Source organism: Cricetulus griseus, chromosome 2 (genome assembly GCF_003668045.3).
Source record: "Cricetulus griseus strain 17A/GY chromosome 2, alternate assembly CriGri-PICRH-1.0, whole genome shotgun sequence".
In the NCBI taxonomy this organism is placed as follows: domain Eukaryota; kingdom Metazoa; phylum Chordata; class Mammalia; order Rodentia; family Cricetidae; genus Cricetulus; species Cricetulus griseus.
In genome coordinates this window covers 452,895,373-452,909,536 of record NC_048595.1, presented here as the reverse complement: position 1 = coordinate 452,909,536, position 14,164 = coordinate 452,895,373, and the positions used below count along the sequence as shown (strand labels likewise).

Here is a 14,164-nt window from a genome sequence, read left to right as displayed (position 1 = left end):
CCTCCCTCAAAATGGGAAATTCAATGATACAAATGATGGTACAAACGGCTGTGGAAGCTGGTTCTGTTTCCACCATGATATGGCCCAGGATGAGACCATGCTCCTCGGCAGCTGTTGTGTATTAGGGAGAGGCTCACAGCCCAGTCACAGCAGAGGACACCCAGAACTGCTCCCCTCTCTGAACAAATCACTCCAGGCTTGAAAGTCTTAATTGTCAACAGCTACCAAGAGATCAGAGAGATGCAGGGAGTCCACCAGGTTTCACGGAGCCCAGAGACAGAAAGTGGGACGGGACACCTGGTGTGTTCGGGGGAGCCAATGGGAACCTCTCCAAACACCAACTGCTCTGTGTGGTTAACACAGAGAGCAGTTGAGAGCCCTGAGAGGGGAGCCGGCTGCAGCAGTCAGCATCGCGTGAACTTGACCAAACTTCTCCCTCTTGCCGGCAGACTCTGGTCCTCAGACTACTGTTCTTATTTGTTTAGAGCTGACTGCTGAAGTAAATTCTGGATGTGTTTTTGAGATGTACTCATTACGGATGATACAGTTCGAGCACTTTAGTTCATGAACTATATGTTGTTCAGTCACATGGTTGGAAGGGAAAGCGTTCACTGTTTAGACACTCGGCACTCTGGGAGTGCACAGAAGTCATGTATGCTCAGATAGTAACTATTATCCCCATAAGAGGTGAGCAATAAATTAAAGATCACTGGCATCTTCATTTTGTAACCATAATGATGGCAAAAAGAAGGGAACTATTCACTAAGTGCCTATTTGGGGCCTGGCCTTAGTGTAAGGGATTGTCACATATCTTACCTCCTGTAGACCTTCGAAAACCATGTTACGTGGGAATTATTATTTATCATGTTTTGAGTAAGGATGTTGAGGCTGGCAATATTTAAATTGTCCCAGGTTTCCATGCAGAATGAATCAATATGATTTGAGCTGTCTCACTGTCTGGTATTTTCAGGTATTTTCATCCCATTCCTTTTTCTTTTATTAATTTTTTTATGTGTTTCACATAGTTTCCCCTCCTCCTCTCCTCCTGTTTCCTCCCTCCAGCCCCCCCCATCCACTCCTCTTCCTTCCCCATTCAGAGAGGGTCAGGCCTCCCATGGGCATCAGCAAAGCATGGCATACCAAGTTGAAGCAGGACCAGGCTTCTCCCCCTGGATCAAGGTTGGGTGAGGCAACCCAGACTGGGGAATAGGTTCCTAAAAGCCAGGTCAAGTCCCAGGGGTAGACCCTGATCCCACTCCTAGGAGCCCCACAGACAGACCAAGCTACACCAACTGTCACACATGTAGAGGGCTTGGTCCCATGCGGGCTCCCTGCCTGTTGGTCTAGAGTCCATGAGCTGCCACTGGCTCAGGTCTCTGTGGGTGCCCCTGTCATGACCTTGACTCCCCTGTTGAAGAGAAGAGAGTCCTCTCTCCTCTTCAACAGGACTCCCAGAGCTCAGCCAGTGCTTGGCTGTGGATCTCTGTATCTGCTTCCATCAGTTACTGGATGAAGGCTCTCTGATGACAATTAGGACAGTCACCAATCTGATTACAGGAGAAGGCCAGTTCAGGCACTTTCTCCAATATTGCTAGGAGTCTTAGCTGGGGTCATCCTTGTGGATTTCTGGAAGATTCCCTGGTACCAGGTTTCTCCCTAATCTCAAAATGCCCCATCAATATATGTCTGTCACTATTGTCCCCATCCATCTCACCCCAACCCACTCACCCTGATCCTTCATGGTCTAGACCTCCTTCCTCCCCACCCCCAGTTTACATAGGAGATAGCTTCTATTTCCCCTTCCCGGGGGAATCTATGCATCGCTCCTTCTTACCTATCCTCTCTGGGGCTGTGGATTGTAGTCTGGTTATCCTTTGCTTTACATTTAGTATCCGCTTATGAGTGTGTACATACCATGTTTGTCTTTCTGGATCTGTGTTACATCTAGTTCTATCCATTTGCTTGAAACTTTCACGATATCATTGTTTTGTTTTGTTTTTAACCACTAGGTAGTACTCCATTGTATAAATGGACCACATTTTCTGTATCCATTCTTCAGTTGAGGGGCATCTAGGTTGTTTCCAGATTCTGGCTATTACAAATAATGCTGCTATGAACATAGTTGAGCAAGAGTCCTTGTGGTATGATCAAGCAACCTTTGCATGTCTATGCCCTATACCTTTGCATATATACCAAAGGATGCTCAATCATATGCACATGTTTTGCTTGGTGGTATATGACTTTAAGAGAATGAACTGATGCTCCATGCTACCACAAGGACACTTGCTCAACCCCGTTTGTGACAGCTTTATTCATATTAGCTAGGAACTGAAGAAGAGATAAAAATGCAGTCATTTACACAATGGAGTATTACTCAACAGTTTAAAGAAAAAATGACATCATGAACTTTCCCAGACCCAGAAAGACAAACACGGTGTGTACTCGCTCATATATGGACATTGGCTGTTAAGTAAAGGACACTCGCACTGCAGTTCACTTACAGAGAGGCAGTAACAAGCGGGGCTCAGGAGGGGATGCGTGGACTGGGGCAGATGGGGATGGGAACGGGGGAGGGGGAGCAAGAAGGGAGGGAGTGTGGCAGAGGTGCACATCTGGAATTTAGGAGTTTGGGGGCGGTGTGGAAACCTAGCCCAGTGGAAATTCCCTGAAATCTATGAGGGTGACCCTAGTGAGGACTCCAAGCGCTAGAGGATTCAGACACCATCTCCTGTAACCAGGTAAGGCCTGCAGTGGTGGCACTGGGACACCAACCCTGCCACAAAACCTTCAACCTCCAATTTGTCCAGCCTACAAGCTGTGCTAGGGTAATGGCGATGCAGAACTTATGGGAGTACTCAACCAATGGCTGGTCCAACTTGAGGCCCCCACCGCAAGAGGAAGCCCATGCCTGGAAGACCAGGAACTAGAGGCTGATGGCTCAGAGACCTAGGATAGAACCAAATACAGCTAACAAGGAAAAAATTCCATGAAATGATTCCTAATGGTATTCTCTTATACTCCTACATCAATGCCTCACCCAGTCATCATCAGAGAGGCTTCCTCTGGCAGCTGATGGGAGCAGATGAAGAGAACCACCGTCAAACATTCACTAACAGAAGCAGGGGTGGGGTGGGGTGGTGGAGGGGGTGCCCCCCCCTGGAGAGGACTGTAGGAGCCAGAGGAGTTGAGGATGCCATGAGAACATGGCTCGCAAATTAACTAAGCAGAGCTCATAGGGGCTCACAGAGACTGAAATAACAACCACGACCCCGCACTGGTCTGCGTTAGGTTCTCTGCACATACCTTATGGTTGTGTAGCTTAGGGTTTTTGCTGGACTCCTAACAGCGGGAGTGATGGGCGTATCTGACTCTTAAGCCTGCCCTTGGGACCCTTTTCTTCCTACTGGGGTGCCTTGTCCCTCATTGATATGAGGGCTTGCGCTGAGTCTTATTATTTCTTGTTCTACCATGCTCAGCTGATATCCCGGGGAAGCCTGCTCTTCTCTAAAGGGGAAAAATGGAGGAGCCCTGGATGTGGGGAACAGGGCAGGGTGGGAGAGGACTGGGAGGAGTAGAGGGAGGGGAAACTACAGTCAAGATGCATTGTATAAGAGAAGAATTTAAAAAAATATTTAATGAAAAGAAAAAGTATTACTTTTGAACAAACAAAGAAAAGAAAAGGAGTTGGAGGGGCTGGGTGAAGGCTCATTTGGTTAAGTACTTGCTGTTCAAGCAATACCACACACCCATGTAAAAAGCAGGCACAGCTGTGTGATGGTCCGAGCACGGGCAGGTGACGTCAGGGGGATTCCTTGTGCAGAATTCTGGCCAGCCTGTTCAGATATCTTTAACTTCTATAGCCAATAAGAAACCATCTCAAATAACAAGCAGGGGGGAGGTATAGAGCAATTGAGGGGCAGGCCAGACAATGACCTGTAGTCACCAAATGCACGTACACTCACGCACATACACGTGAAAACATACACAAAACAAAGTGTGCTCCAACAAACCTGCTTGACTTTTACAGTGTGTACTCTATAGAACTACCATGCCTTTAGAGGTAAGTTACTCCTAATTCAATTAATAAAACTTGCCATGCCTTCTCCTATAACCCTTCCCCTTCCTTTCTTCCCTTTATGGGAATAGAACAATTTATAATAGAGGAAAATACCAACACTGGGGTGGAGAGGATGTTGCCACACTCCTCAGAATACTCAAGTGCCAATCTAGAGGAAACCAAATAATTCTTCTCTTACTGAAAGTAATTCTTCCCCGAATTGAATACTATACCCGCCCCCCAAAGAACAATGGACAAGAAGATCCCCTTATACATATACATGTCAGAGTCTTACGATGCCTGTTCAAGCTGAAAAAAAAAAAAAAAGGAAATGCTGTTCTCAGAGGTCACTGCGAGCTGAGGATTGCACGTGGGAAGCCGGTGATCGTCTCCTCTGCAATGGTTTTTGTGGGAGTTGAGCATTTGATTGAGACAGTCCAGGGTCTTAATAGATCAGGGACAGGACAAGCTAGCTTGCACTCTACTGGAGAAATTTGGGGAAAGGGCAAGGAAGAGCTGTAGGAGTAGAGATCTGGGTGAGAAAACAGGGAGAGGGCGAAGCTGGTTACGGCAAACAGCCTCGGGCGCCTGTAACTTATCTCCCATGGGAACAGCGCGGCTTTTAGAGTATAGGGCAGGTGGAGCGGGTGGGACGAGGTCAACGCCAGGAAACCACAGAAATCTCCCAAATGGGCTGCTTATGAGCTGTTTTTTCTTGTTTTCTTAAACAAGAAACGTTACTTTAGGTTGTCTCTCCACGATCTCCCAAAGCTCCACTCTTTCGCCGGGGAAAACATTTCATTTTCCTGTCCGCGAATCTAATCTTACTGGGCGGGCCTCTTGCTGCTGCGCGTGCGCTGGGGTCCTTCCATTTTACATATTCTCTTACATCTCATTTCCTAGGAATTGCATTATTTCAACTGTGAATTGCATGCTTTTATGCTCTTTACTCAATTCCATAGCCATTTATCTGCCACTCTCATGAAGTCGCCCCCCCGTCCCTGCCCCCAAAGTAAAGTCGTTGGAGACACTTGGCACATCAGCCCCCAGAAGGTCCTGGAGCTGTAGAGCCCAGTGGCACTCCTCCTCCTTTCACGCACATATCCCTTCAGTGTTGCACAGGGCTCTGACACATGAAGAGTCCCCTGGAAAACAAAATAAACATGACTGCAGACATACTGTGTACAGTCATGGAAAAGCCATTGTGATTCAACTCTGAATTATCAAACACTGGAGTCCCAAAAAAAATGTTGGCCAGATGTTCTGCCTAAAAATCAAACTGCAGTTGCTGTTACAGCCCACGGAGGGCCTGGGCTGTGCTGGGAATGCCAGGTGTTGCTCTTGATTCTTCACCAGCCGGGAAGAATGGCTCTTATGGGTGTAGATTTTGGCCAGTCTATACACATTTGGCAAGAGGGAAAAAAGTTTTCAAATACAGTTTCCCTCAGAGGAACACCATGGAGGCAGAGGGCAGTCTGCCAAGCCCACTGTTCCCGCTGGCCACACTACACAGAAGCAGACAGCATGGAGACCTTGATTCTGCAAGCAGGTTGGTTTCAACAAAGTAAAACTGGGGTTGGAATTTACTTTCTTCCTTAGCCCTAGACCTGGCTGTCTTGGAATATCTCAAGGAAGCCAGTCAAGCCACAAGGTTCTGTATGGTTCAAATGTGCCAAAGAATGCCTTCATGTGCGGAGCCCATTTTTCCCTCTCTCTCTCTCTCTCTCTCTCTCTCTCTCTCTCTCTCTCTCTCTCTCTCTTTCCTTTCTGTCTTTTCTTTTCTTTTTTTTGAATTATAAAAGCCACTGGAGTTCTTTACTACACCATCTCAGGTTCTGCTCAGTGGCTATGTGTTGGGCAAGTTAAGCATGAGTCTGAATACTCTGTCCATACTGTGTCTGATGTAGGCTGAAGGAATCTAACTTGGTGTTTGTTGTGTCTCATTAGGGCTGGCAATGGGAACACAGAGTTGCAAGGCTGTAATAGAAGTGTCGTGGCGTGGGCATTGTGCACATTTTCATAGAGTATTCCTAGTCAAGGTCACATTTCAATCAAATAGAAGTCGTTTCACAAACACCCCTCCACAACTGTATTTCATTATGAAAATGGGAAGCAGCGCTGTTAATGGGTGTCTAAGGACTAAAATCAATTTAACTCACGGGCACTCGGCTGCCGCAACAGTTGTGAACATGTCTGAATTTTAATAAACACTGATTAGTACTAATATTATACAAGATTTTGAATGTGGCTGGCATGAAATTCTCAATCTAATGGACAGGGCCGTCTGCTTACAAAGATTTATTTCCTTTATTCACCTGTGTGAGGAGATTTTCATAGGGTTGAAGGCATTAGTGTCATTCTCCCAAGGATGCGGGGCCACTTCTTGATTTTCAGAGACTATTAACAATCTCATAAAGAGAAGAAAGTTGACACTGACTTCTCACTCGGAAACAAGGGCAAAATGATGCAGCTTGAACCGGGGAGCAGCAGCCGGGAAGTGTGAACAGTAAGAGGGACAAAGGGAATGAAGACTTGCCCTGGGGACAGCAGCCCTGGGGACAGCAGCCCTGGGGACAGCAGCCCTGGGGACAGCAGCCCCGGCTCCAGGGTGAGCAGTGAGACAAAGCTCAGAGAGTAAAGTCATCCCTGAGCACAAGAGTAAAGGAGCAAGCCAGGGCAGCAAAACTATCGGAGCTGCAGAGAGCTGAGCGAGGAAGCTACACACAGACTCTGATCCGCTTTCCTCATCACTTGCCTTCTCCACTCTGTGTATGCAGTGACTGGATTCAGCTGAGATATACAGTCAGAAAGACAAACACTGCAGGACCCCACATCATATAGGGAGGGGCTCTCCAACAGCGAGACGCCTGGAGACAGATAGGATGGAGGCTGGCAGGGTCTGAAAACCTGGGAAATGGCAGATGTCGATCAAGTGAAACAAAATTTCAATTAAGCAAAAGGAAGTCAGTTTGGCATATCCAATGTGTAACATGGCAACTGTGGCTTTAAGAATATATTGTAAGCCGGGGTTGGTGGCACACGCCTTTAATCCCAGCATTCGGAAGGCAGAGGCAAGCAAATCTCTGTGAGTTCAAGGCCAGCCTAGTCTACAGAGCGATTTCCAGGATAGCCTCTAAAGCCACAAAGAAACCCTGCCTAGAAAAATAAAACAAACAAAAAAAAGGAATATATTGTTGTCTTGAAGACTGGAAAGACTGGTTCCCAGTTCTCAACACAATATTAGTATGTGAAGCAAAGTGGTACTAACACACTTGATTTCATTATTCCTTAATGAATACGTATTTCAAACCATCACACATAGGATAAATACATGTAACTTTCGTTTCCCATAGGAAATAGTGGGTAAAGGACGTATGGGAGGATCCTGGTTTTACATAACATGAACTACTTTCCACACGTTTGTAGGATGACACACTTTTTAAACCTACCTCTTATAGAGAAGGTAAAACTTACCATTATATTTTAAATTGGTTGCCAGCAGGGTAAGATGCCTCAGAGAAGGAAAAGATGCTGGCTTTCGAGTCTGACAAACTGAGTTCGATCCTCAGGGCCCACATGGTCCAAGGAGAGAACCAACTCCCACAAGTTGTCCTCTGATGGCCAAACCTCTGTGCTCCTACGTGCACTTACACAGAAGCTCACACAAACATGCAAATAAATGTAATGAAAAGGGTAAGTTGGATGTGTCCCCCTGTGGGGAGTAGAGAAAGCCCTGAGTGAGTGAAATCGGAGTGATTGTAGGATTTGACAAGGGCACAGCTATGTCAAGGGCCAAGGAACTTGAGACCCACCAGGAAAATCACAAAGCCCCTTCCTCAGGGCGAGGCTCAGAGGGGTGGTAAAGCCTTCTTGTGGTCCATGCATAGATATTATTATGTGTGCAGAAAATGTTCACCAGAGCTGTCTCTCCCTGGGTAGTCACTGCCTGAAGACTATAGAACTGGTCCTACTGAGATCAAGCTAAGCTCACCTCCCTGATTCAGCTGTGCAGAATAACCCTGCCTCCCTGGTCAACTGTATATAATAAATACACGGAGCTCCCGGGTGCTATGGTTTCTCCGTCTGAGAGCCCAGTTCACACAATATACAATACTAATGTCTCCGTGTGTCTGTGTGACTGTTTTTTCTTCATTTCTTTGCTGCCCTAGTTAGATCTGTTCCTAGAGCTATGCAAAGGTGGGGCATTCCACAGTCAACATTCTTTCTGGTGTGACCTTGTCACAATGCCTGCCTATGGACTGTAGTGACATCTTGATTGTACAAACAAAGCCGGTCTGAAGAGCAGAGGGTGGAGCTTGCCACTAGCTAACCATAGAGGTCTGGAGGTCTGCAGAGACAGACAGGAAGTGAGATGGCTGATGGAGACAGGAAGTGAGGTGGCTGGGCAGAGAGAGGAGATAGGCAGGAGGAAACAAGAACTCTCTTTTCTGCTGGAAAGCTACTGAGGTAAAGGTGACTTTGGCTTGATCCTTCTCTCTGATCTCTCAGCATTTTCCTCTATATCTGACTCTGGGTGTTTATTGTTTAGAGCAGTTAAGAACTCCATTTACAGTGGACCCTTCTTCCTTCCTGGCCAGCTGCCCTTTGTTCTCGAGTATCTTTTTCCTAGCACAAGCTCTTCCAAACTTGCATTGTGTTTGGGTTTTTGGTTTCTCTCCTTATGGAGCAGTAAGAATGAGACTGCATGCTATGCGTGTGGATTGTCAGGGTGGTGTCATTACTTCTGAGCCTTATACCTTTTAAAAACTACACGTCCATACAGTTATTACCTATTCCATTCACAATCATGTTTCCTCTCTGTTTTCAGTTCCTTATAATATCTCCCATCCTACAGTGAGAATTTTAGCTCAAATAGAGCCCTCCTCAGTGCCTGGATGTTTGGACTGAAGATTATCAGCCAGGGAAACAGATCATTGCAGCAAGACTGCTTTAAACACTGCATAGCTGCCTTGAGGAAACTACACTGCAATGGCAGCTTCTAGCCACACACAGCTCTAGTTCTAGAAGGCTCCATCGCTGCTCTGACTGCTTCAAAACTGTTACAGCTTACCTTTTTTTCCATCACCCAAGGAGAGCTCTTCCCCTGGTGGCCCAGTGGAAATCCTGTAATTGGCATAAATATGTATACTTCTTTGCATGATGAATTGTTCCTCAGTTTATGCAAACACGAGCCTTTATTTGCATAAGAGACTTCTGGGATTGATGCAAATGCCCTTGCCACATCCCCTCTTTGGCTCCATAGGCAGCTTTCTCACTGTTCAGTCACCTGGAGATAGTCTGAGCAGCTGTCTGGAGCCGTGACATCCGGCTCAAGGAAAGGCTTCCCTACTTTCACCTTTACTTGCAAGAATGAAACAAAAAAAAGCACAATCTCCCCCCATCTCATTGTTACATAAGAACTGAGACAAACATCATAAGATCTCTGCCAAGCTTTTTCCATTTTCTTACGTCTCTCTCTTCCTTTCCTCTCTTCACTACATAGATTCTGGACAAATGCCTATGAATAACACAGACGGAATTCCTGCCTGCAGCAAATCTCTCCTTCTGGGGGAGATGGCCAGTGAATGAGTCAAATAAAGCAATGAGGAAAGAGAGCAGTTGTTTCCCGGCCTTACTGTTGGCCAGCATCACCTATGAAGGTCAAGGAGTCGGTGCAGTCACCTGAGTCATGTGAGCATCTTAAATCCATCTGCTTGGCTCCTCCCCTGATTCCATGTGAGTTAGGAGCAAGGAGAGCATTCCCTTCCTTCTCTTTGTCTAGCTGATCAAAACTGACTCTCATATGACAAGTTGGAGATCAGAGCCCTGGGGATAAAGGCTGTCAAGCAGGCTCCCCTTTGCCAATCAGCTTTCAATTGAGAGACCTGCTTGCCTGTGGAAGACGGGTCACCTCAGCCCCCTCCGCAGACAGATGGTGGTAGCAGGTGTGGTTATGTCAGTCACAGGCGCCGTGCTGTTTGTTAGCCCCATGGCACTTTTGGCACACTTGTGCTTAGTTTCCAGCTCTAACACAAACACATCAACCCTCCTAAGTTCAGAAGAATAGAGAGAGCTGAGAAAAAGATGTCCATGATTGTGGTGGAAGCCAAAATAATGCCGGCTTCACATAGACTTCATACTTCATTCACACATATTGTGTTGGATCTGTTCATCAAGATGTCTGCACTTATAGAAAACTATGGAGCGTTGATTTTTTTTCACCTTAGTATAAAAACACTGTCATTATTTAAGCAAATATTGTCACTGCACTATTCACTTAAGAGTGGGTCCTAGTCTCGGTTCACCCCAATTCTGACAAAGCTGTCCCCTGCCTTTTTTGCAATAAAGCAATCCTGTGTAAGTCATTCAACATCACTTAATGGTGGATATTCAGTTTTTGTCAGTTTATCATCATCATAAGTAATGTCTCAGAGGATTAATGACCTCTCTGTCCGTCACTCTTTCTCTGTCTGTCACTCTGTCTCTGTCTCTCTCTCTCTCTAGGTGTGTGTATTTTTAGGCTATCTGAGAATGGGTGTTCTAGGTAATAAATTAAAAAATAGTAATATTACTAGATAATATAAGGCTTTGTTAAATACTTGTACCTTTCAGGGATATAGCCTTCACATTTTGCTAATATGATAGAAACCAATTTATATCCCTCTCTTAATATGTATTGCTTTTTATGTCTAATATAGGACATTTTGATCTGTATTTATAAGCCACTCATATTTTTTTCTTTCAGGTAATGCTTTAATGCATTTTAAGGGTGAAATGTTTGCCTATTTCTTGTTTTATAAGAACTCATTATATACCCTTTAAAAAATTGAAATAGGGTCTCATATAGCATAGGTTGGCCTTGTTTTTCTATGTACCCAAGGATGGCCTTGAACGTCTGATCTTCCTGACTCCTGAATGCTTGAGTCACAGGTGTGAGCCACCTCTCTTGGCCTTTAAGTTTCTTTTTAGATAGGGTCTTCTTGTTATGTAGATTCAGCTATCCTAGAGCTTGCTCTGTAGACCAGGTTGGCCTCAAACTCACAGAGATCCACCTGCCTCTACCTTCTGAATGCTGGGATTAAAGGTGTGTGCCTCTCTATCTGGCCAGCCTGTAATTTTTGATTTGCTGGTAACATATTTTAAAAAATTGTTTTTTTGTTTTGTTTGTTTTTTGTGGTGCTAAAGACTTATTTATTTGTTTGTTTGTTTGTTTATTATCAGCCAGTGGTTACTCATGCCTTTAATCCCAGCAATTGGGAGACAGAGACTGGTGGATCTCTGTGAGTTTGAGGCCAGCCTGGTCCACAGGGTACCAGGACAGGCTCCAAAGCTACAGAGAAACCCTGTCTCAGAAAAACAAATTAAACACACACACACACACACACACACAAATAATAAAATAAATAAAACAAAAAACAAAAACAAAAAAAAACCCAGACGTATTTATTACAACATATTTACAGTTTTTCAGAAGGAATTTGAAGTATGTGTGGGGATGGTTATATGTGCACGCTCAGCTCCTCGCTTTAATTCCCTAATTGTTTTTTTTAAGTCTATATCAAGACTTTTGCAAAGTACTTCTCATGTCTCTAGAAGAAAATATAATCAGCGTCCATGTTGTGCTCCATCCTTACACTACTTTCGGGGAAACGAAGAGAAGGTGACTATCAAGATCACGTTTCCTTCTGTGTTCATCGACTGTGAACAGAGTTGACGCTGGCAGAATGAAGCTCGGCTTTATTCTTGATCTCCCCACACCAGACTCAACGTCACTTCAGTCGGCACTTTTATTACCTTGAAATGACTCCAGCACTTCAACAGGGATCATTATTAGCAGAAACAAGCTAGCAGGTGTTCTTGGGGAAGGTATAAAAACACTAGGGAAGGAACACAGCGTCACGGAAGGCAATGGAGTTTCCCGAGTGAATACTGAATACACAATGCCTCGAGAAGAGGGAGAGTGCCAGAAGCTAGGGCTGGTTGGGCGGCAGGGGGTGGTGGTGGTGGAGGTGGTGGTGGTGGAGGTGGTGGTGGAGGTGGTGGTGGAGGTGGTGGTGGTGGAGGAGGTGGTGGAGTGGTGGTGGAGGTGGTGTGTGGTGGAGGTGGAGTTCGGTGGTGTGGAGGTGGTGGAGGTGGTGGTGGTGAGGTGTGGTGGACGGTGGTGGTGGAGGTGGTGTGGGTGGTGGAGGTGTGGAGGTGGTGGAGGTGGTGGTTGGTGAGGTGGTGGGGGAGGTGGTGGAGGTGGTGGTGAGTGGGGTGGTGGTGGAGGTGGAGTGGTGGAGGTGGAGGTGGTGGAGGTGGAGGTGGTGAGGTGGAGGTGGTGAGTGTGGTGGTGGGGGTGGTGGTGGTGCTGCGTGGAGGTGGAGGTGGTGGAGGTGGTGGTGGTGGTTGCGTGGTGAGGGTGGTGGAGGGGTGGTGGTGGAGGTGGTGGTGGAGGTGAGTGGTGGTGGCTCGGTGGTGGTGGAGGTGGTGGAGGTGGTGGAGGTGGTGGTGTGTGGTGTGGTGTGCGAGGTTGGTGGAAGGTTGAGTGGCAGGTGTGTGGAGGTGGTGGAAGTGGAAGTTGCGTGGGAGGTGTGGTGGTGGTGGAGGTGGTGGTGGTGGTGGAGGTGGTGGTGGTGGAGGTGGTTGGTGGTGGAGGTGAGGTTGGTGGAAGGTGAGGTGTGGAGGTGGAGGTGGTGGAGGTGGAGGTGGTGGAGGTGGTGGTTGGTGGGGTGGTGGTGGTGGTGGTGGAGGTGAGGTGGTGGAGGTGGTGTGGTGGTGTGGAGGTGTGAGGTGGTGGTGGTGGGAGGTGGTGCGTGGAGGGTGGTGTGGTGGTGGTGGTGTGAGGTGGAGGTGGTGGAGGTGGTGGTGGTGGTGGTGGTGGAGGTGGAAGTGGAGTGGAGGTGGTGAGGTGGAAGTGGTGGAGGTGGTGGTGGTGGTGGAGGTGGAGGTGGTGGAGGTGGTGGAGGTGGAGGTGGTGGCTGGAGTGTGGAGGTGGAAGTGGTGGAGTTGGTGGTGGTGGTGGTGGTGGAAGGTGGTGGAGGTGGTGGAGGTGGAAGTGGTGGAGTGGTGGAGGTGGTGTGGTGGAGGTGATGGTGCGTGGTGGGGGAGGTGGTGGAGGTGGTGGAGGTGGTTGGAGGTGGTGGTGGAATGGTGGTGGTGGTGGAGTCGTCGGTTGGAGGGTGGTGGGGTGGAGGTGGAAGTGGTGGTGGTGGTGGAGGGTGGAGGTGGAAAAGTGGTGGTGGTGGTGGTGTGGAGGTGGTGGAGGTGGTGGGAAGTGGTGGAGGTGGTGGAGGTGGTGTGGAGGTGGTGGAGGTTGGAGGTGGAGGTGGTGGAGGTGTGGTGGAGGTGGTGGAGTGGAGGTGGAGTGGTGGACGGTGTTGGTGTGGTGAGTGGAGGTGTGTGGTGGTGGTGGTGCGTGGTAGTGGTGGAGGTGTGGTGGAGGGTGGGAGTGGTGTGGTGGTGGTGAGGTGGTGGAGGTGGTGGAGGTGGTGGAGGTGGGTGGTGGAGGTGATGGTGGTGGTGGTGGTGGTGGTGGAGGTGGTGGAGGTGGAGGTGGAGGTGGTGGAGGTGGAGGTGGAGGTGGTGGAGTGGAGTGGAGGTGGTGGAGGTTTGGTGGAGTGGTGGTGGAGTGGTGGAGGTGGTGGAGGTGGTGGAGGTGGTGGTGGATGGTGGGTGGAGGTGGGTGGAGGTGGAGGTGGAGGTGTGGAGGTGGAGTGGAGCGTGGTGGGAAGGTGGTGGAAAAAAGGTGGTGGTGGAGGTGGTGGAGGTGTGTGAGGTGGTGTTGGAGTGTGATGGTGGTGGTGGTGGAGGTGGTGGAGGTGGTGGAGGTGGAGTGGGTGTGGTGGTGGTGGGTGGTGTTTGTTGGTGGAGGTGGTGGAGGTGGTGGGAGGGTGGTGGAGGGTGCGAGGTGGAGGTGAGTGGTGCGGTGGTGGTGCGGGTGGTGGTGGAGGTTGTGGAGGTGGTGGTGGAGGTGGAGGTGCGTGAGGTGGAGGTGGATGTTTGGTGGAGGCTGGTGTGGAGGGTTGGGTGTGCGGTGTGTGTTGGAGCGGTGGCGTGGATGGGTGGTGGATGGTGGTGATGTGGAATGGTGGAGGTGGTGGAGGTGGTGGCTGAGGTATCTCTCCT

General features: G+C 48.2%; 1 protein-coding gene and 1 long non-coding RNA gene across 2 annotated transcripts in view; both read right to left on the bottom strand.

Annotated features, from left to right (window-relative positions):
* Positions 1-2,292: 2,292 nt before the first annotated feature.
* LOC118238440 lies at positions 2,293-9,588 on the bottom strand. Its single transcript, XR_004768768.1, has 3 exons — positions 9,129-9,588; positions 7,532-7,769; positions 2,293-5,202 (listed from the first exon to the last, which is right to left on the bottom strand). It is a non-coding gene; the product is annotated as an uncharacterized LOC118238440 (long non-coding RNA).
* Positions 9,589-9,964: 376 nt separating this feature from the next.
* LOC118238208 (extensin-like) overlaps positions 9,965-14,164 on the bottom strand; it is a 15,868-nt gene continuing 11,668 nt past the window's right edge. The window contains exons 3-4 of the mRNA XM_035438857.1: positions 14,020-14,164; positions 9,965-10,106 (exon numbers count right to left, since the gene is read on the bottom strand). The exon at positions 14,020-14,164 is cut by the window's right edge and continues 1,450 nt beyond it. Coding sequence (XP_035294748.1) covers positions 9,965-10,106; positions 14,020-14,164 — 287 coding nt within the window. The remainder of the gene's footprint in view (positions 10,107-14,019) is intronic.